We start from the raw sequence: 14,412 nt of genomic DNA, 5'->3' as shown, positions 1-14,412 counted from the left end.
CCCCCCCCCCCCCCCCCCCCCAAAAAAAAAAACACCCGATACACGGACTAGTGTACAGGCGCCGACGACCCCACATCACTGAAGAATTGCTCAATTACGTGATTGACGAATTTCTCCATTCAAAAGCAACCGCCATCGAATTGAATCGCGGGAATCTCCTCTCCGAATCTGCAAGGGCGACGTTGTGTGTGGTGCCCCGTAAAGTCTGCATTTAACACTACTGTAGCGTAAAGTCTAGGTTCTACTGCCGACGGGTTCCCTTGGTTCCTGAAAAGACGTGGTGCGACATTCGGGGTCGGGTACAGCGACATAGGTACAGAGTGTCCAGTGTACCTGACGGTAACCCCCGCGGGACGGAAAACAAATGAATCCAAAGCTTCCATTCGTGGGCAGAACACCAACCAGCAAGAGACGAAGAGTGGAATCTCGCAGATACTTGAGCATTTGATTACAATGACCCCCAAAGTGCGAGAAGATATCAAGAAAGGGGACAAGTTGGGTTTTTTTTTTTTTTTTTTTTTTTTTTTTTTTTTTTTTTTGGAAGATATTGCTTGCCAGTGCTCCAGCTGTCGAGCCAGACACCCTTGAGGCTTTTCAACCTACCCTTGCACTCTTTAAACATCTCGGTGCATGTGGTAGAACTCGAGAGTATGCACAGCCAAGTTCTGTGAGCAGTTGCCAACGAATGATTAAACAACTATCGAGGTAAAAAGAACCGTCCTGGAACACACTAAAAGCTCATACATGTAAGGTGTGATACCTTCACCAAACACACGGACATCAAGCCACTATATGTACGATGAAAAACGTTAGTGTTATTGGTGTTGTTTTGTGTATCCGTCTAGATACGATGTTACCCATTTGAATGCGCCAAAATACTAGGGACATCACAATAGCCTTAGACCAAAGGCAGACTAAAAAAAGATATCACCAATGCGGAGACAAAGGTCTTACGAGTCCATGACCTGCATTTTCATCGTGAGGGATGTGATGTATTTTATATCAATGAACGCCGACCAGCTAGTACCTCTAGACGAGCAGATAGTAAACAATAGGGTATTAAATGTTGTGATCCCCCAAATGTCCATCTCTAAAGTAGTGCTACTCTGGTATAGCAGGAGTCTAGATGCTCTCTACGAGACCGCAAGACCGCTCCCCCCCTTCCCCCGCCCCCGGGGCTCAGCAACTCAATTGCTTGTAAGCTTGTCAACATTATTATCCTTTCACCCTCATCAGCCCTGCCGCATCATCCTTTTGCTTATTGCGGTGCCTATTCCTATTCCTGCCGAGTCATCTGACCATGTTCAGTAACCACCGTTGGCATTAATGCCGACTTCCCCTGACTCTGGGGTCTCCCAATAATCTGGGCAGCCGAGCTAGCCAAGCCCAACCCTTGAATGTCCGTAGTACCACCCGCGGTCGAGGCCAAAGACGACGACCTAGGCGACTTTGGCCTGCCGAGGGCTCCCTTCCCGACGATTTTCTCGGTCCAGTTCCAATTCAGCGTGCTCGATCTTTTGAACCCAGGCTTTGTCGAGTCACCACTACCACCGCCCGAGTCAGCCGCCGCCGCACGGTCGGAGAAGGAGTTTGTTGTTGTTGACGTAACTGCTGCCGCCCCTTTTCCTTTCTTGTCCGCCGGCGATAGACCGCCCATAAAAACAGAATCCTTCTTGTTTTCCCGCTGACCGCCGCTCTCGCTTCCAGTGTCGCTCTCGTCGCCACTTTCGATCCAGTCTCGATCGCTCCACGTCACAGAGTCCATTCGGCGTACGAATTTTGGCTGCTCGGTGGCACTCAGAGATCCTGAGGGCGAGGACGCTGATTGTGATGACAGAAAGCCCTTGGTTCTATCACTAGAGCTCACAACAGTAGAGCTTCTAGGCAAGCCGAAAACGACGTCTTCAGCCTCTCTGGCATCCCTTTCGCTTTGAGTTGAGCCTCCCCTACTATGCGTCCGTGTCTCCGAGCTGATATCGGTATCCTTAACTTCAGAGCCATGCTCATCGGGCGGTACATACAGGGGCTTGGCGCGCTCTTTGTTTGTGGCCTTGTCGTCAGACGTTTTGGCGGTTGCCGAATCGCTAAAGTGTGCCTCCACGAGATGCTGAATAACTGGCCATCCGAATGCGTTGGCGAACTGGCGACGCACGATGATGTTGTTGTGCGCATCAGGCTCCAGCTTGACGAGCACTTTGCGCCATGAGAGACCCCTATGGTAGGCTCTGGCGATCTTCTCCTCAACTTGCATTTGGGAACCGTCGACTATCTCAGACGGGTCCATATCGGGGTTGGTATGTTCTGTGTCATCGTAGTCATACCGTGATAATGACGAGTCCCGGGGAAAGATTCCTGGTGACGGAGCATAGGGGGACGACGCCTCGCTACCTGGGGTTTTAACCTGGGGAGCTTGAGTCGCGGAGCTGCTTGAAGATTCAGTGCTTGCCGTAGCTCTTCGTCGGAAGCCGCTGGTAGTGGGTCGTTTCTTTAGTGGTGGGGGCGGAATATCTGAAGGATGGTATATCCTATCATGAAAGATGGCGCGAGGTCGTTTGGACGGATCGATGAGATACTCAACTGAAGGTAATTTCGGGTTGATCAAGTCACTAGCTGCTTCAAATACCGTTGTCTTGGGCGGAGCCATGACGCTCTCTCCCGAATCTAAGAGCTCATTGCCGGTGGTGACCCGCGATCGAGGCGAAGAAGCTGAGGCCGTCGTAGATGTGTCGTCTGATCTCAGAATCTGACTTCGTTGATAGATTCTGTTGGCTTTGGAGGACTGTGGTGCAGGTGCTTGCTTTTGCGTTTCGCTAGAACGGAAGAAATTTATTAAACCGGTGAAGGGATTGTTGGTGTTATTCGAGGTAGTTGCGCTTTGAAGATTCTGGAGCTTCTGGAACTCAGACTCTGGAGATGCCGCAACAGTTGATCGAAGACTCGCTCGATCATCGTCCAGCATGGCATGAGGTGGCGGCTGGGGAACCTCGTGGGCATCATAAGGGCCCGTAGGTGTCGAGTCTCCAGATCCCTCCTCACCTGGCTTTTCCTCTACATCGTCTGGGGCCCAGGGCCTCGCTCGTGGCGCCGTCGTATTTGTCCCTGTCAATTCAGCCCACCCAAAGCTTAAAGCAGTTTCAACCAATCCGGCCTCTCTTCGAGCCTTTTCGACACGCCCTAAGCCCTGCCAATCCAAGAACAAAAGACAACTTGTGCGGAGTGGCACGATTCCATCGTTGACGACATTGGAGTATACCGTCCTGTTTCGGAATTTCTTCAGTGCTGTATGCGCAGGCCCAGTAGGCAAGATGCGTAGCAGCGGCTTTGATTCCGGCTGGGGTTCTCCGTAGACGTGTTTGTGCGTGTTTTCTCCAAATTGGCTTATGATCGCCCCAAACCCGTTTCGCGCGATTGTTGGAGCTCTCCAAGTGAGTCCCAAATCCTGACCGGTCCTTCCCACCAAGCCAAAATCGAGGGCAAACTTGACGTAGTAAGGGTTTTCATGGTTGAGGCCAAGAAATGGGGATGCCAAGGCAATGAAGTTGACTGGTTCAACCTGATCGAAAAAGGTTGGTGAATGCTTCTGGATGTAGGCAATTGCGTATGTTTGTATAAGGCCGCCAAGTGAATGGCCAATGAAGCTGATCTTGGTGATTTTGTAACCCCTTTCTGTCTTTTTGGACCCAGAAGAAGGGCGCTTTTGCCCCGAATCTTTCTCTGCGTCCTGCTTGCTAGCTTTGAGCGAGTGGACAATGGCCTGCGACGCCGCTCGGGTGGTGGGTATGAATGGTTGATCAGGGAAAACCATTGTCAGGACGTACTTGGCAAGCCGCTTTCCTAGATATTTGATACCCTTTTCAGTTCTGGTGGCATTTCCTGAGAAGCCGCGCATAATCACCTCCTCGTCGTCTTCGTCATCGCTACCACCTTGCCCGTCATCTGCCCGCAGCTGGTCCTCATCACCAGTTACTCTTTTCCCGCCTGTCTCGGCAGACGACGAGGTGTCTCGCTGGTGTTTTGCTGCTCGTTCCTTTGCTCTTCGCGCCTTGGCATCTTGTTTCGCCTTTCGTACTCCTGCGTCAATGCTCTCCTTCATATAGAGCATATCAGCTCCCAAATTGCTGTGTAGCCCATGCGTCAGAACCACCAGATGAACCTTTTTCTGCTTCTTCGGATTTATCGGTTCCTTATGCTTTTTGTTCTGAACGGCGGGCTCCACAGGAGCATCGGCACCGTGACACTTGGCCCGGTGATGGACTTCTTGATCCCACCCTGGAAGTTGGGGCGTGTTCCACAATGCGCCTGTATCCTCTACCTTTAGCCGTATGGCTCGCGAGAAGACCCCTTTTGGTTGTGCTGGATGATCCTTGATGCTGCCAATGCTTTGCTGAAAGTCGCTGACCTGGCCCGGCTCCGGGGCTTGGAACTGGCCTCCAAGAACCGGAACGACGGAGCCGAGGTTCAGAGATTTTTCGTCCCGGGCGAGGAGAATCACATAGTTAACGGCAGCCGAAGTGGAGAAGATCACCTGCGAGGCAACTTCAATGACCCATGAGACACTTTCACCACGGGTTTCGGGGTTGCCAAACTGGCCGTGCTTGCTTGTCCCCTCACCGGCTGACTGACGAATGTTGTCGGGTACGACAAGGTGACAGTTCCAGACAGCACCAGCCTTGAGCATGGGCTCAAACTCGGGGATCCCATAGCGGCGGGGGTTCTCAAACTTTTCATTTGGGTTGAAGTGAGAAGGGTAAGCCGCAACGGAAAGGGTGTAGGGACCGTGGACGAAGGCAGCCCGCAGAGCAATGGCCGAGGTATTCTTGATGCGTAGGGATAGAAATTCGGGAGATGGAAGGATATGGTCGGCAGACGGGGTATAAGTAACGGTGTAGCGGACTACTTCGCCGATTTTGACGCTGCCGGTTTGGTGGAGGAGGAGCATCCTGAACGACCCTGCGCGATGCGTCCCGTATCGGTCCCGCCAACTTGAAGCCCAGTACACGCCGAGACCCAGCGAAACTTGGCACCGTCAAGTATGTGGTAATGACTCCGCAGGTTAAGCAAGATAAAAGGCGTAGGTTTGAAAGACTTCCGTAGCGAAATGAAGCGGATGATACTGTGCCTCACGTCGTAGCCAAAACGGGAATGCAGTATGTCGGTGATGACGGAGCGTATGTGGTGTTGACGGCTTGTCGGGTCTTAACCGGGAGCTAAGAAGGCAGCGGTCGAGTGGTGTGGGGCGGCTGGCAGGTGCTTGCCCTGGTTCTGCATCCCGGAAGCAACAACCGGACCCGGGGAAACGGAGACGGAACACGAGGACGCGGAGTTGAAGTGGACTCCCCAGACGGTGTTGAAGACTTGTCGATATGCTGGAAGTAATTGGAACAGCACGGGGTAGAAATATTATGTCTTGTTGCACCCTGCGTGGTGAAGATCGTAACGTCGTGTCCACTGGGAGTTGGTTGTGGCTAAGAGTGTGGTTAGGCTAAACGGAAGCTAAAGACGTGGTCGTTTGGCTGAAGACTAGGTATTTGCTGAAAAAAGAGTGCCCCTGATTTCTTGATGCGAATACGCAGTTGTTGATAAGCTACAACGACACCAGAATCAAAACGCTAGGATGTATCAGATTCAGGGGATGCGCGTATAAGGAGGGCAAAAAACTGCGGGATATCCAGTGAGTGAGTACAGGTAAGGGACAGCCGGACTGCTCGGGGGCTTCGATTGCCTCACAAGGATGATGGCAGCGTGTGGGGGGGTTCGATGGCAGAGTGGATTGCAGTGATGAGTGGCTCTCGACAACGATTCCATCCAAGTGGGTGTGTGGGTTCCCGGCCCCTTTAGTCTAACAGGTACAGTTCAGGAACAAACTTGGCGATGGGGTCCAGGCCTATGATGACGGCATTTTCTTTTGAGTCTCAAACGCTGGGGAGTGTTGAGCATACTAGTATAGATGTCTCGGAAAGCGCGGTAGTTCCGAAGGCAATACTGGGGATTAGACGACCGGCGCTGCCTCTGACGCGAGTTAGAATACGTATGGACATTTGACAAGGTCACCAGTAGGGGGAAAGGAACTGAAGTTCGGACTGACCCAAGTCGGTGCAAATCGATATCAATCCGTGCCAACTTTAGTCACGGCATATGCGGCGGATTTAACGAAAGTAAGTTGTCCAGCGCGCCTTGTTGTGCACCTGTACTACCTATGTACCCAGCAACTCCCGTCGTCGGGTCATTTGAAGAGGCAGTTCCTTGCTTACTTCATAAGTCACTTCAGTTGTATCGAACGTCCTGTTACAGAGTGAATGCTGAGCTGAACTCAGTCCCGTCTTCATAGGCTGAGCGAGTGTCCATGGAAGTTTGCCCGAACACTATGTAAGTGACAGCCCCAAGGTGCAGAGACACCGTGCGGCTCGAGCTCCAGGGCGTCCAGGCCCCCCCCCCCCCCCGGGTCCTTTCTTATGTAAGGCTAAAGTAGTGAGCTAGCGCGGGCTTGGCGAGATACGTAGCCCCACGTGACCCTTGCCAACCACCCGGACTCGCTCACCGTCTTTGCCGGTTCCTGGATTGTTCGTGGCCAACTGCTTCTCTCTACCGCTCTACCGCTCGTCGTGCCGTGCTCGCATTTCCTGACCGCCAACATTTTTAGACCGGCAGTATTTTCACGTCGCCATCCATCGAGGAGACCCCTCCCCGGCCCGCGCCAGCGCCAGTCGCCAATCGCTCACCGACAAGCAGTCGCCAGTCTTTCTTCCTAGATGCCCCCCGATTGTCCAGCCGTGCAGTCTCCGGCACAATGGGTAGACGGCCGAATGCTCTGATCCTGCAGTATTTCGAGCGAGGCCCAAAGCTGCAGGACCAGAGCAATCGTTATCCTCATACTTGTAAATCGTGAGTTGCGGTGACCGACTCTTCTCTCCCAGTTAATGTCAACACTGTCGTCGTCATTGTTGTCGTCGCTCTCCATCGCTTTGCTTTTCACCAGTCTCCAACCCTCCTCCTCTGAGCCCCGACCATGTCGACGACCACTGCTGCCGCCCATGATGCTTCTGATGCTGATTGCTTCCCACTTCACCGACACAGATGCGGAGAGCACTTCCCACGAGGCCGTCTCGACAGCTTGACAACCCACCTTACCAAGAAATGTCCCGCCATTGGCGAAGCCGACCGTGTTAATGCCATCTTTACCCTCTCCGGAATGAGCCATGCTTCCCACCGACTACAACAAACGCAGCACGCCCAGGGCCAGGTACAACAGCCCTTGCAGGTCCCGACCCAGGTCAATGGCGTCAATGGCTCTCCAGTGGATCTGCCCATGATACAGCGCGACCTCCAGCGTGATTGGACTGCTCTCGGAGTGCTGGCCGAGGTTTCGAGGCAGATTGACATGAGCGAGAAGAACGACGATCGCGTCCCTCTACACCCAAATGTCTCTTCGGGTACCGTACTAGGCGCCGCTACCTCACAATCTGTCGAACACTTTGTTGTGCAGGATCAAGGAAATGTAGAGCATCCACATCAGACCGACGAGCATACTGTTTTGGTCGAGCAACCAAAGCGTAAGTTGCAGGCGTCTGGCTTACACCGCCTTCGTTATCTTTACCACCAGAGACTGACAAGTTGGTCATTACAGCCGAGCCAGTTGCGCCGACAGATGAAGAACGAGTTCTCACCGCCGAAGAGAGATTACACGAGATAATACGGGTGGAGGAAAACGCCAATGCCGACGCCGCCAACATATCGATGGCCGCAGCTGCCGCTGCTCGACTACACCATGGGCTTCTTGACCCTCAGCTGCTAGGGCAAGAAGCTGCCGCCGCTGCCGAGGCCGCAAGTGCGACTGCCGCTGCCGCCGCCGCAGTAGCGAGCAGTCTTTCGGCTTCCGAACAAGCCCACCAATCCCACCAAAGTCCGCCTGAAGTGTCGCCATCTATCCCCGTGACTACGCCCTCCCAACCCTGGGGCGAGATCACCTACACGGCCGATGCTTTCCAAACAATGCCGGCTGGCGACTCTGTCCCTCATACAACGGCATCGCTTACCAAAGGCGGATTCCGTCTCGAGACAACCTCCAAAGCCCGTCATTCGCGAGCGAGGTTCAATGCGACAAGGAGAAAGCAGGTTCAAGAGGTGCGCAAGATTGGCGCGTGTATCCGCTGCAGGGTTTTGCGAAAGACTTGCTCCCCTGGAGAACCTTGCGACACATGCCGCAAGGTCTTGTCACCGCGTGTATGGCGTTCTGGTTGTGTACGTACCAAGTTCTCAGAGCAGCTCGATCTGTACTCTGCTGGCGTTCAGATCGTCCTAGCGCAAGGCAGGATCAATACTTTTAAGCAAGCCATGGTTCTTAGCAACCACGGTCTAGTTATCGAAGCGTGCCACTTCCCGGAGCTTTCTTCGCATTTGCGACTTCAGGTTTTACAGCGTGATGGGATCAGGGAAGCAGACGGAAAGGTGACCACGGCAGTACCATCAGATAAACCTTTGGATTACCCAATCATCATGGTTGACAACGACACACAAGACGTTCCTGCCCGTCTCGAGTCATATATGCGTGAGGTTCTTCCAGAGCTCATTAAGCGGGAGCCGTCCAACTTCATGCAAGTTACTCTACAAACCGCCCTCGAAATTGCAAGCACGACCAACGACGAACTACTCAAGAAATCTCTCGAACTCTGGGGACTAGTGGAAATATTGGACAGAGAGCGCCAATGGACAATTTCGGTAAAGTCCACTCTTGACGATACCGTCATCAGTCACATCAAGGAGGAGACCCATGAAGAAGTTTTCACCACGATTTGTCTGCAGCTTGCGGCCGCAGCAGAACGGAAAGCGGCTGCTACAAGCAAAACCCTTCTTACAGGCATGCAGAGAGTGCTGCAAGACAGCAAAGTCAAGATCGACTTCGGCATGTATTTTGCTACCCTGATCCTGTTGAACTGTGTCGAGAAATCGACGTGGGCTTTCAAGGCCTGGGAACAACCCAACCTGAGGACGATGTGGCCATTAGAAAAGGACCCAGGAAGCTTTGCCCAGCAGGGCTATGTCATCGCCGATTTGCTGCGGATGCTCTTGACGATCCGTAAAGCCCTCCCGCGCACAGCTCACCGAGAGTCGGATGGCAAACTGGTGACGGAGGAACAAGATCCTGCTATCAAAGCGTACTTTGAAGCGATTAGTCTCAACTGTAAGTTTGCCAATGACACTTTTTCCATTTTGGGTTTGTTGATTTTAGCTAATCGGTTCTCTTCATGTTCCAGTCATGCAAATTAAGTCAAAACAAGAGCAACCAGTCTTCTCTCCTACTGATCCTCGATCCTTCGAGTTCCTCTTTTCCTCGACACTGTTACTCCCAGCGACGGAATAAGTAACTCCTATTTGTTAAACCGGTCAATCATGTCAAAAGAATAAATGGCATCAGTCAGCGTGCTCAACATGTCGGCGCGTCTGAAGCCATGCAGATGACGAATGTCTCTGGCATTCACATCCTTCTGCTCACCCCACGGCTTCCCTAGTACTCAAGCTGTTTTTACGCAGCACTTGAAAGGAAAGCAGTTCCTTTTCTCTTTTGATACCGGCGTTACGCACACTATCACGAATTAGATGTCATGGGTGGGTGAGATGGGAAAAGTTCTCACCCTCGGTCAGTCGGTGTTTCATCATCGATTTAACAAGCGTAGAGATGGGAAGCGGGCGGCACAGAAATCAGGTTCGAGTGAATCTTCATCACAGACATCAACGGGCATATCTTATGGATGTTCTTTCTTGTTTTCACTCTGTGTTTTTTTCATTTTTGTTCTCGATAAAATCTTTGCGCGGGAATGGGATTACGTTTTGTTTGATAGACTAAAATACCCCTGTGGTTTGAACAGTAGGCAGTTTTCGTACTTATAACATTTAGTTTAACTATAGTTTCTTGATCCTTGTAATACATCAGAAAGTCAAATCTAGGAAGTGAACTAAGACGTAATATGCAGCGTTGATATGTAATATATACTGATGATGATGTGTGAATTAACACAGCCAGCCAAACACCCGCGAATAACAAGAACGCCATGCTGTTAAGGAGACACATAAATCTTAATTGCCATTCCCTGCTTCTTGCACCAGCGCCTGCCTTGATCCATGCTTTTCTGTCTGTCTCATTTCCATTACCACTGAGCGCATCATACAACATCCTCCATCAACATCCTATCCGCGTGCAAAAGGCCCTGGCCTTGATACCGAGAATCGAACCCCCAAGAGCAACAGCCCCATAAAAGACATCTAATGGATTCTTCTTCGTACATTCTCCAAAAAACAACACATTATTGTACCCATCATATTACCCATTACTAACTTCCTCATCGTAATCCCCATGGCCCATTGGGTCTTCAGCGAGTCGCGAAGCTCTCCAAGCACTTCCTCATGCATTGGTACCAACTTCACGCTGCCTCCTTACAATATAATAAGTTATCAGACTCTTCGGATCATCCCTTACGCCCTCCCTCTTCACCGCATCCCAAAACCTCTGATCGCCCACCTTCGCATGTAGTGCCACACACAACTGCACAGCATCCATGCGCACCGCACTATCTGCGCTTTCGAGGCACTTGGCCGCCAGCCCAGCGAGTGTGTCCAGTTCCTGCTCAGTGGGCGTGAACGGCGTCGAGAAATTTGCCGAGCTTTCGACCACCTCCTTGAGGACGTGCATTCCCATACTAAGGGAGCGAGCAGCCGTGTTGTGCTGCTGGTCCTTATCAAGCAGTGCTTCGCGGAGCGTGTTTGCCAACACGAGGGTAATCTCGGTAGGGTCGCCTAGGGTGATGAGCTCGTCGGCGAGCAGTTCCATTCCGCTGACGATGTGGGAGCGGCTGTCGTAGGCGGCGCGGGCGCGCAGCAGGCTGTCGAGGCCGCGGGAGACGTGGGGACGAAAGTTTTCGCGCATCTTCTTAAGGAGCAGCTTAATGGTGGCAAGGATTTGGGCCTTGACGTCCTGTTGCTTCTCGGCAGGAACGTGGGGGATCTCGGAGGGGTGGGCTTCGAGAAACTCGAAGAGGCCAGAGAGGAGGGCGTCGAACTTGTCGTCGGTGAAGATAGCGGCACCCTTGGGATCGCGGATAATGCCCTGCAGCTTGCGGAAGCCGTGGACGTCGAGGGACTTAGTCTCGACCTTGGAAATGCCACTGTCGAGGAGGCGCGAATTTTGCCTGGTACGTTCAGGGGAAGAAGGAATGGGAATTTCGTCCATGCCGTGACCGTTCTCGCCATCGTACGATGGCTGTGGCGGCGGGGGAGTAGCGGCACCCTCATTGACCGGCTTCGGTTCCAAAACAGGACTGGTATAGGTGGACTGCGGTTGGGCCTGTCCTGCAGTGAATGGGTCCTCATACACTTGAACAGACCTGTAGGGGCTATCAGGTACGATCTCAACGGCCTCAATGGGCACTATAGCAATCTGCGGTTGCTGTGACTCTTCCGTCGGCGACGGGGTCTTCTGAGTTGGTAGCACAGAGCCAGGTACTACCAGCGAGAGCTCTTCGTCTTTGGATGGGCTGCTCTCGGGCAGTGGTATTTGAGCAGGGTCTGGCATAACTCTGGAAGGCGAGGCGACTACGGATGATGGAGGCAACTCCGGCGCTAGAGGTGATCGGGGAGAACGAAGACCAAATGCGCTGGTAGGCTTTGTTGGACTAGAAATACCGGAAACCGGAATTGGAATGCCGGACTCGCTGCTATTCGTAGAATGACATTGTTGTGGCCTAGGGATCGCCTTCTTCGGGGAGATGACGAGTGTCTGCGTCTTTGGGCTTGTGACGGTCTTGATCCTAGGTTTTGAAGGCGGGCTCGCTGGCTCGGCGGGAGGTACTTCATTCCTCACCGAATATGGACCCGCCGTTGCCGGTCGAGCGGCTACTTCAGGCCTTCTTTTGCCGGGCCGCATCGGTGCCCCCGAAAGCCCCCCCGAGCTAGCACCAAAGGCTGATTTTGTTGGTGCCGGAACAGCGGACGCTGTGGTAGCAGAAGCGACGGATGCTTGGGAGGTTGATGAAACATTTCTTGTCGTCCCCACGGGAGAGAAATGAGCCATTGCTGAACCGGGCCGTGGCGGCTGGTTTTTCGACGATGCCATGGCTCTCTTTTGAGCAATAATGGCATCGCGCACGCTCGGCTTGGGAGCCCCCATGACGCTCTTGGAGAGACCCATGCCAGGGCGGGCTCCTCCTGTCTCAGTCCTAATGTGAGCATTAGGGTTATGAGGGTCCTTTTGGAGCAGCTTTTGTGCGGTCGAGTCAAGCTCGTTCATTATGTGAGTCGCTCGGGCTGGCCATATCCCAGAGAAAGTCCAATACGTTGCTCGCATCTTTTCTCTGACGCCAGGGTTTGCATCGGCCAGGCCCTTCTTGATGCATTTCTCAATCAGATCTAGGCCGCCAGTGTGTTCGACATGGTTTTTGTGATGAGCCATTTTGGTAAGCATCGTTGTGAGCCACTCAGTGGCATAGAGCCTCGGCTGAACGTTCTTATCTTGACAGGCCATCCAGATGTGCTGCATAAGACGATTGGTATAGCTGACCTTGCCAAGGATGGTGTTGATTGTGGCATTGGCTTGCGCAGAGGCAATCTTTTTTGTGGCTGCGCATAGTTTGACAAATGTCTGCATGAGAATTTCCACCATCGGATCCATACCTGGACCGTAAGCGGTCGCAATGTCCTGGACAAGAGCGCAGCCTTCTTTGGACAAGCTGGTTCTGAGGGAGGTGACCGCTTTGATGATGCCATCAAGTAGCGCTCGAAGCGCAGCGAGAAAGGAGTCGTGGAAGTCCGAGACGGCGTTCCCAGCAATAAGTCTCCTCAGTTTGGTCATGCTCTCCTCCCGCTTCAGCCAATTCTGTTCCGTCTCCCTTCCGTCGAAGAACATGTGCATATCTCTGAATATATCATCCAACTCACGTTGTGTGTTCACAAATTGTGGCTCGACCGGCTCGGGACGACTATCCAATCCTGGCGTAAGGGGGCGCTCAGACGCGAGAGTAGGCACGCTGGCAGATAGGTTGGTTCGTATGGAAGCGGGCGCGGGAGCGCGTGTGGGCACCACCGGCTCGTCCAGGTCCATCATATCGTTTTGGTGGGAGGAAACAGAGGAGGATGGATTGTTAAGCTCCTTCACGATGACTTGCTCGATTGCAGACCTCACCTTGAAGTTCTTGAGCTGCCTCTTCAGATCCGACTTGGCGGCATTGGGCGCATTTTTGAAGAGCTCAATGACAGTGGTCTTAGCCACGTCACGGACTGATCCATCGGCGTCTTCAAGAAGCTCCATCAGGGTCGGAACGTAGCCTCGAAACTGCAAGCCTTGCTCTTGGTGCGTCTGTAATAGCCAATGCATGCTCATCTCCTTCGCCCGGGGGTTCTTGCCAACCATGGCAATGTTGCGCACAGAGCGCTCGACGTCCACGGGCGCGACCTTATAGAGGGTTGTCAATGCTTGGACGGCGATCTGGCGGAATTTGTCCTTCTGGTCGCCAAGCTTGTCGACAACGACGGGGAGTGTGTGCGGCGCCTCCTTGGCCAAAAACTTGGGATCCTGCCTAGCCAAGCGAGCAAGCAGGTGGTTGAGCGTAGTGAATCCGGCATTAACGAGAACGGGGTGTTGTGCGGTCGAGGCAATATGGAGCGCTTCGAAAAGCGGCGCGAAGCATGTGGCGGGAACATTGTGTTGCTTGATGCTCGTCTTCACGGTGGTGATGCGGTTCGCTTTGGCGTCGACAGAAGCATCGGTGCGTAAGATGGCGAGCAGATCGGCGACCTGCTCATCGGTAATTCGTTCCGCCATAACCCTCCGACGAAGAGGTAGCGGCTATAAGATTTGCGCGTCAAAATCGCCTGGGATACGATGTTGGCGCAATCGAAATCGGTCGCGCGATAGAAGGTAGTAGCAGGAGGTGATAATAGGTCGGGAGTCGGGGTGAAGCAAAACAGGAGAAAACTTTTAGTGGGTAATCGCACAAGCTCGAGCTATTAGTAAACAACTCGTGCAGGCGGAAATGAGGGCGCGTGTCGGACCGGAGCTGTCGTGCAAGACTGTGGAAAGGGCGTTTGAACCGAGTGGCGCAATGAGGAAAGGGCGGTTTTTTCGTATGTCCTTTTTTTTCTTTTCTTTTTTCAGCAAAAGAAAATTATAAAAAAAGAAGAAAAAAATTATGCGCAGCGAGTTGCGACAATACGGAATCCGTTGGATGGCTTTTAAAACAAAAAGCGAAGTCCAGGATTTGCAATCGTGGTGGTGAATCTCGGCAGGTGCTGTGTTTGTAAGATAGGCATGGAATACCATGGACCCCTTCGAATGACAAAATGATGGACAGGTAGACGTACCTATGTAATCGTACACGGGTGGGCCCGGGATCGAGTGTGGCCCGGATTCGTCAGAAACGGGACGGG

The 14,412-nt window shown here is 52.8% G+C and overlaps 3 protein-coding genes across 3 annotated transcripts; 1 reads left to right on the top strand and 2 right to left on the bottom strand.

The window, feature by feature from the left end:
- Positions 1–1,276: 1,276 nt before the first annotated feature.
- Positions 1,277–4,939, bottom strand: NEUTE1DRAFT_78745 (uncharacterized protein; the record flags this gene model as incomplete). The annotated part of the gene is made up of 1 exon (XM_009851034.1): positions 1,277–4,939. One exon carries the CDS (start codon positions 4,937–4,939, stop codon positions 1,277–1,279), a length of 3,663 nt encoding a protein of 1,220 aa, XP_009849336.1.
- Positions 4,940–6,787: 1,848 nt separating this feature from the next.
- NEUTE1DRAFT_120933 (uncharacterized protein) lies at positions 6,788–9,386 on the top strand (the record flags this gene model as incomplete). Its single annotated transcript, XM_009851033.1, has 4 exons — positions 6,788–6,882; positions 7,075–7,550; positions 7,625–9,211; positions 9,252–9,386. 4 exons carry the CDS (start codon positions 6,788–6,790, stop codon positions 9,356–9,358), a joined length of 2,265 nt encoding a protein of 754 aa, XP_009849335.1.
- A 566-nt stretch (positions 9,387–9,952) lies between these two features.
- On the bottom strand, positions 9,953–13,807 carry NEUTE1DRAFT_120932 (uncharacterized protein; the record flags this gene model as incomplete). The annotated part of the gene is made up of 2 exons (XM_009851032.1): positions 9,953–11,610; positions 11,704–13,807. The coding sequence occupies 2 exons, from the start codon at positions 13,805–13,807 to the stop codon at positions 10,397–10,399; spliced, it is 3,318 nt and encodes a 1,105-aa protein (XP_009849334.1).
- Positions 13,808–14,412: the final 605 nt, after the last annotated feature.

Source organism: Neurospora tetrasperma (genome assembly GCF_000213175.1).
Source record: "Neurospora tetrasperma FGSC 2508 unplaced genomic scaffold NEUTE1scaffold_2, whole genome shotgun sequence".
In the NCBI taxonomy this organism is placed as follows: domain Eukaryota; kingdom Fungi; phylum Ascomycota; class Sordariomycetes; order Sordariales; family Sordariaceae; genus Neurospora; species Neurospora tetrasperma.
This window is presented reverse-complemented; position numbering and strand designations above follow the sequence as displayed.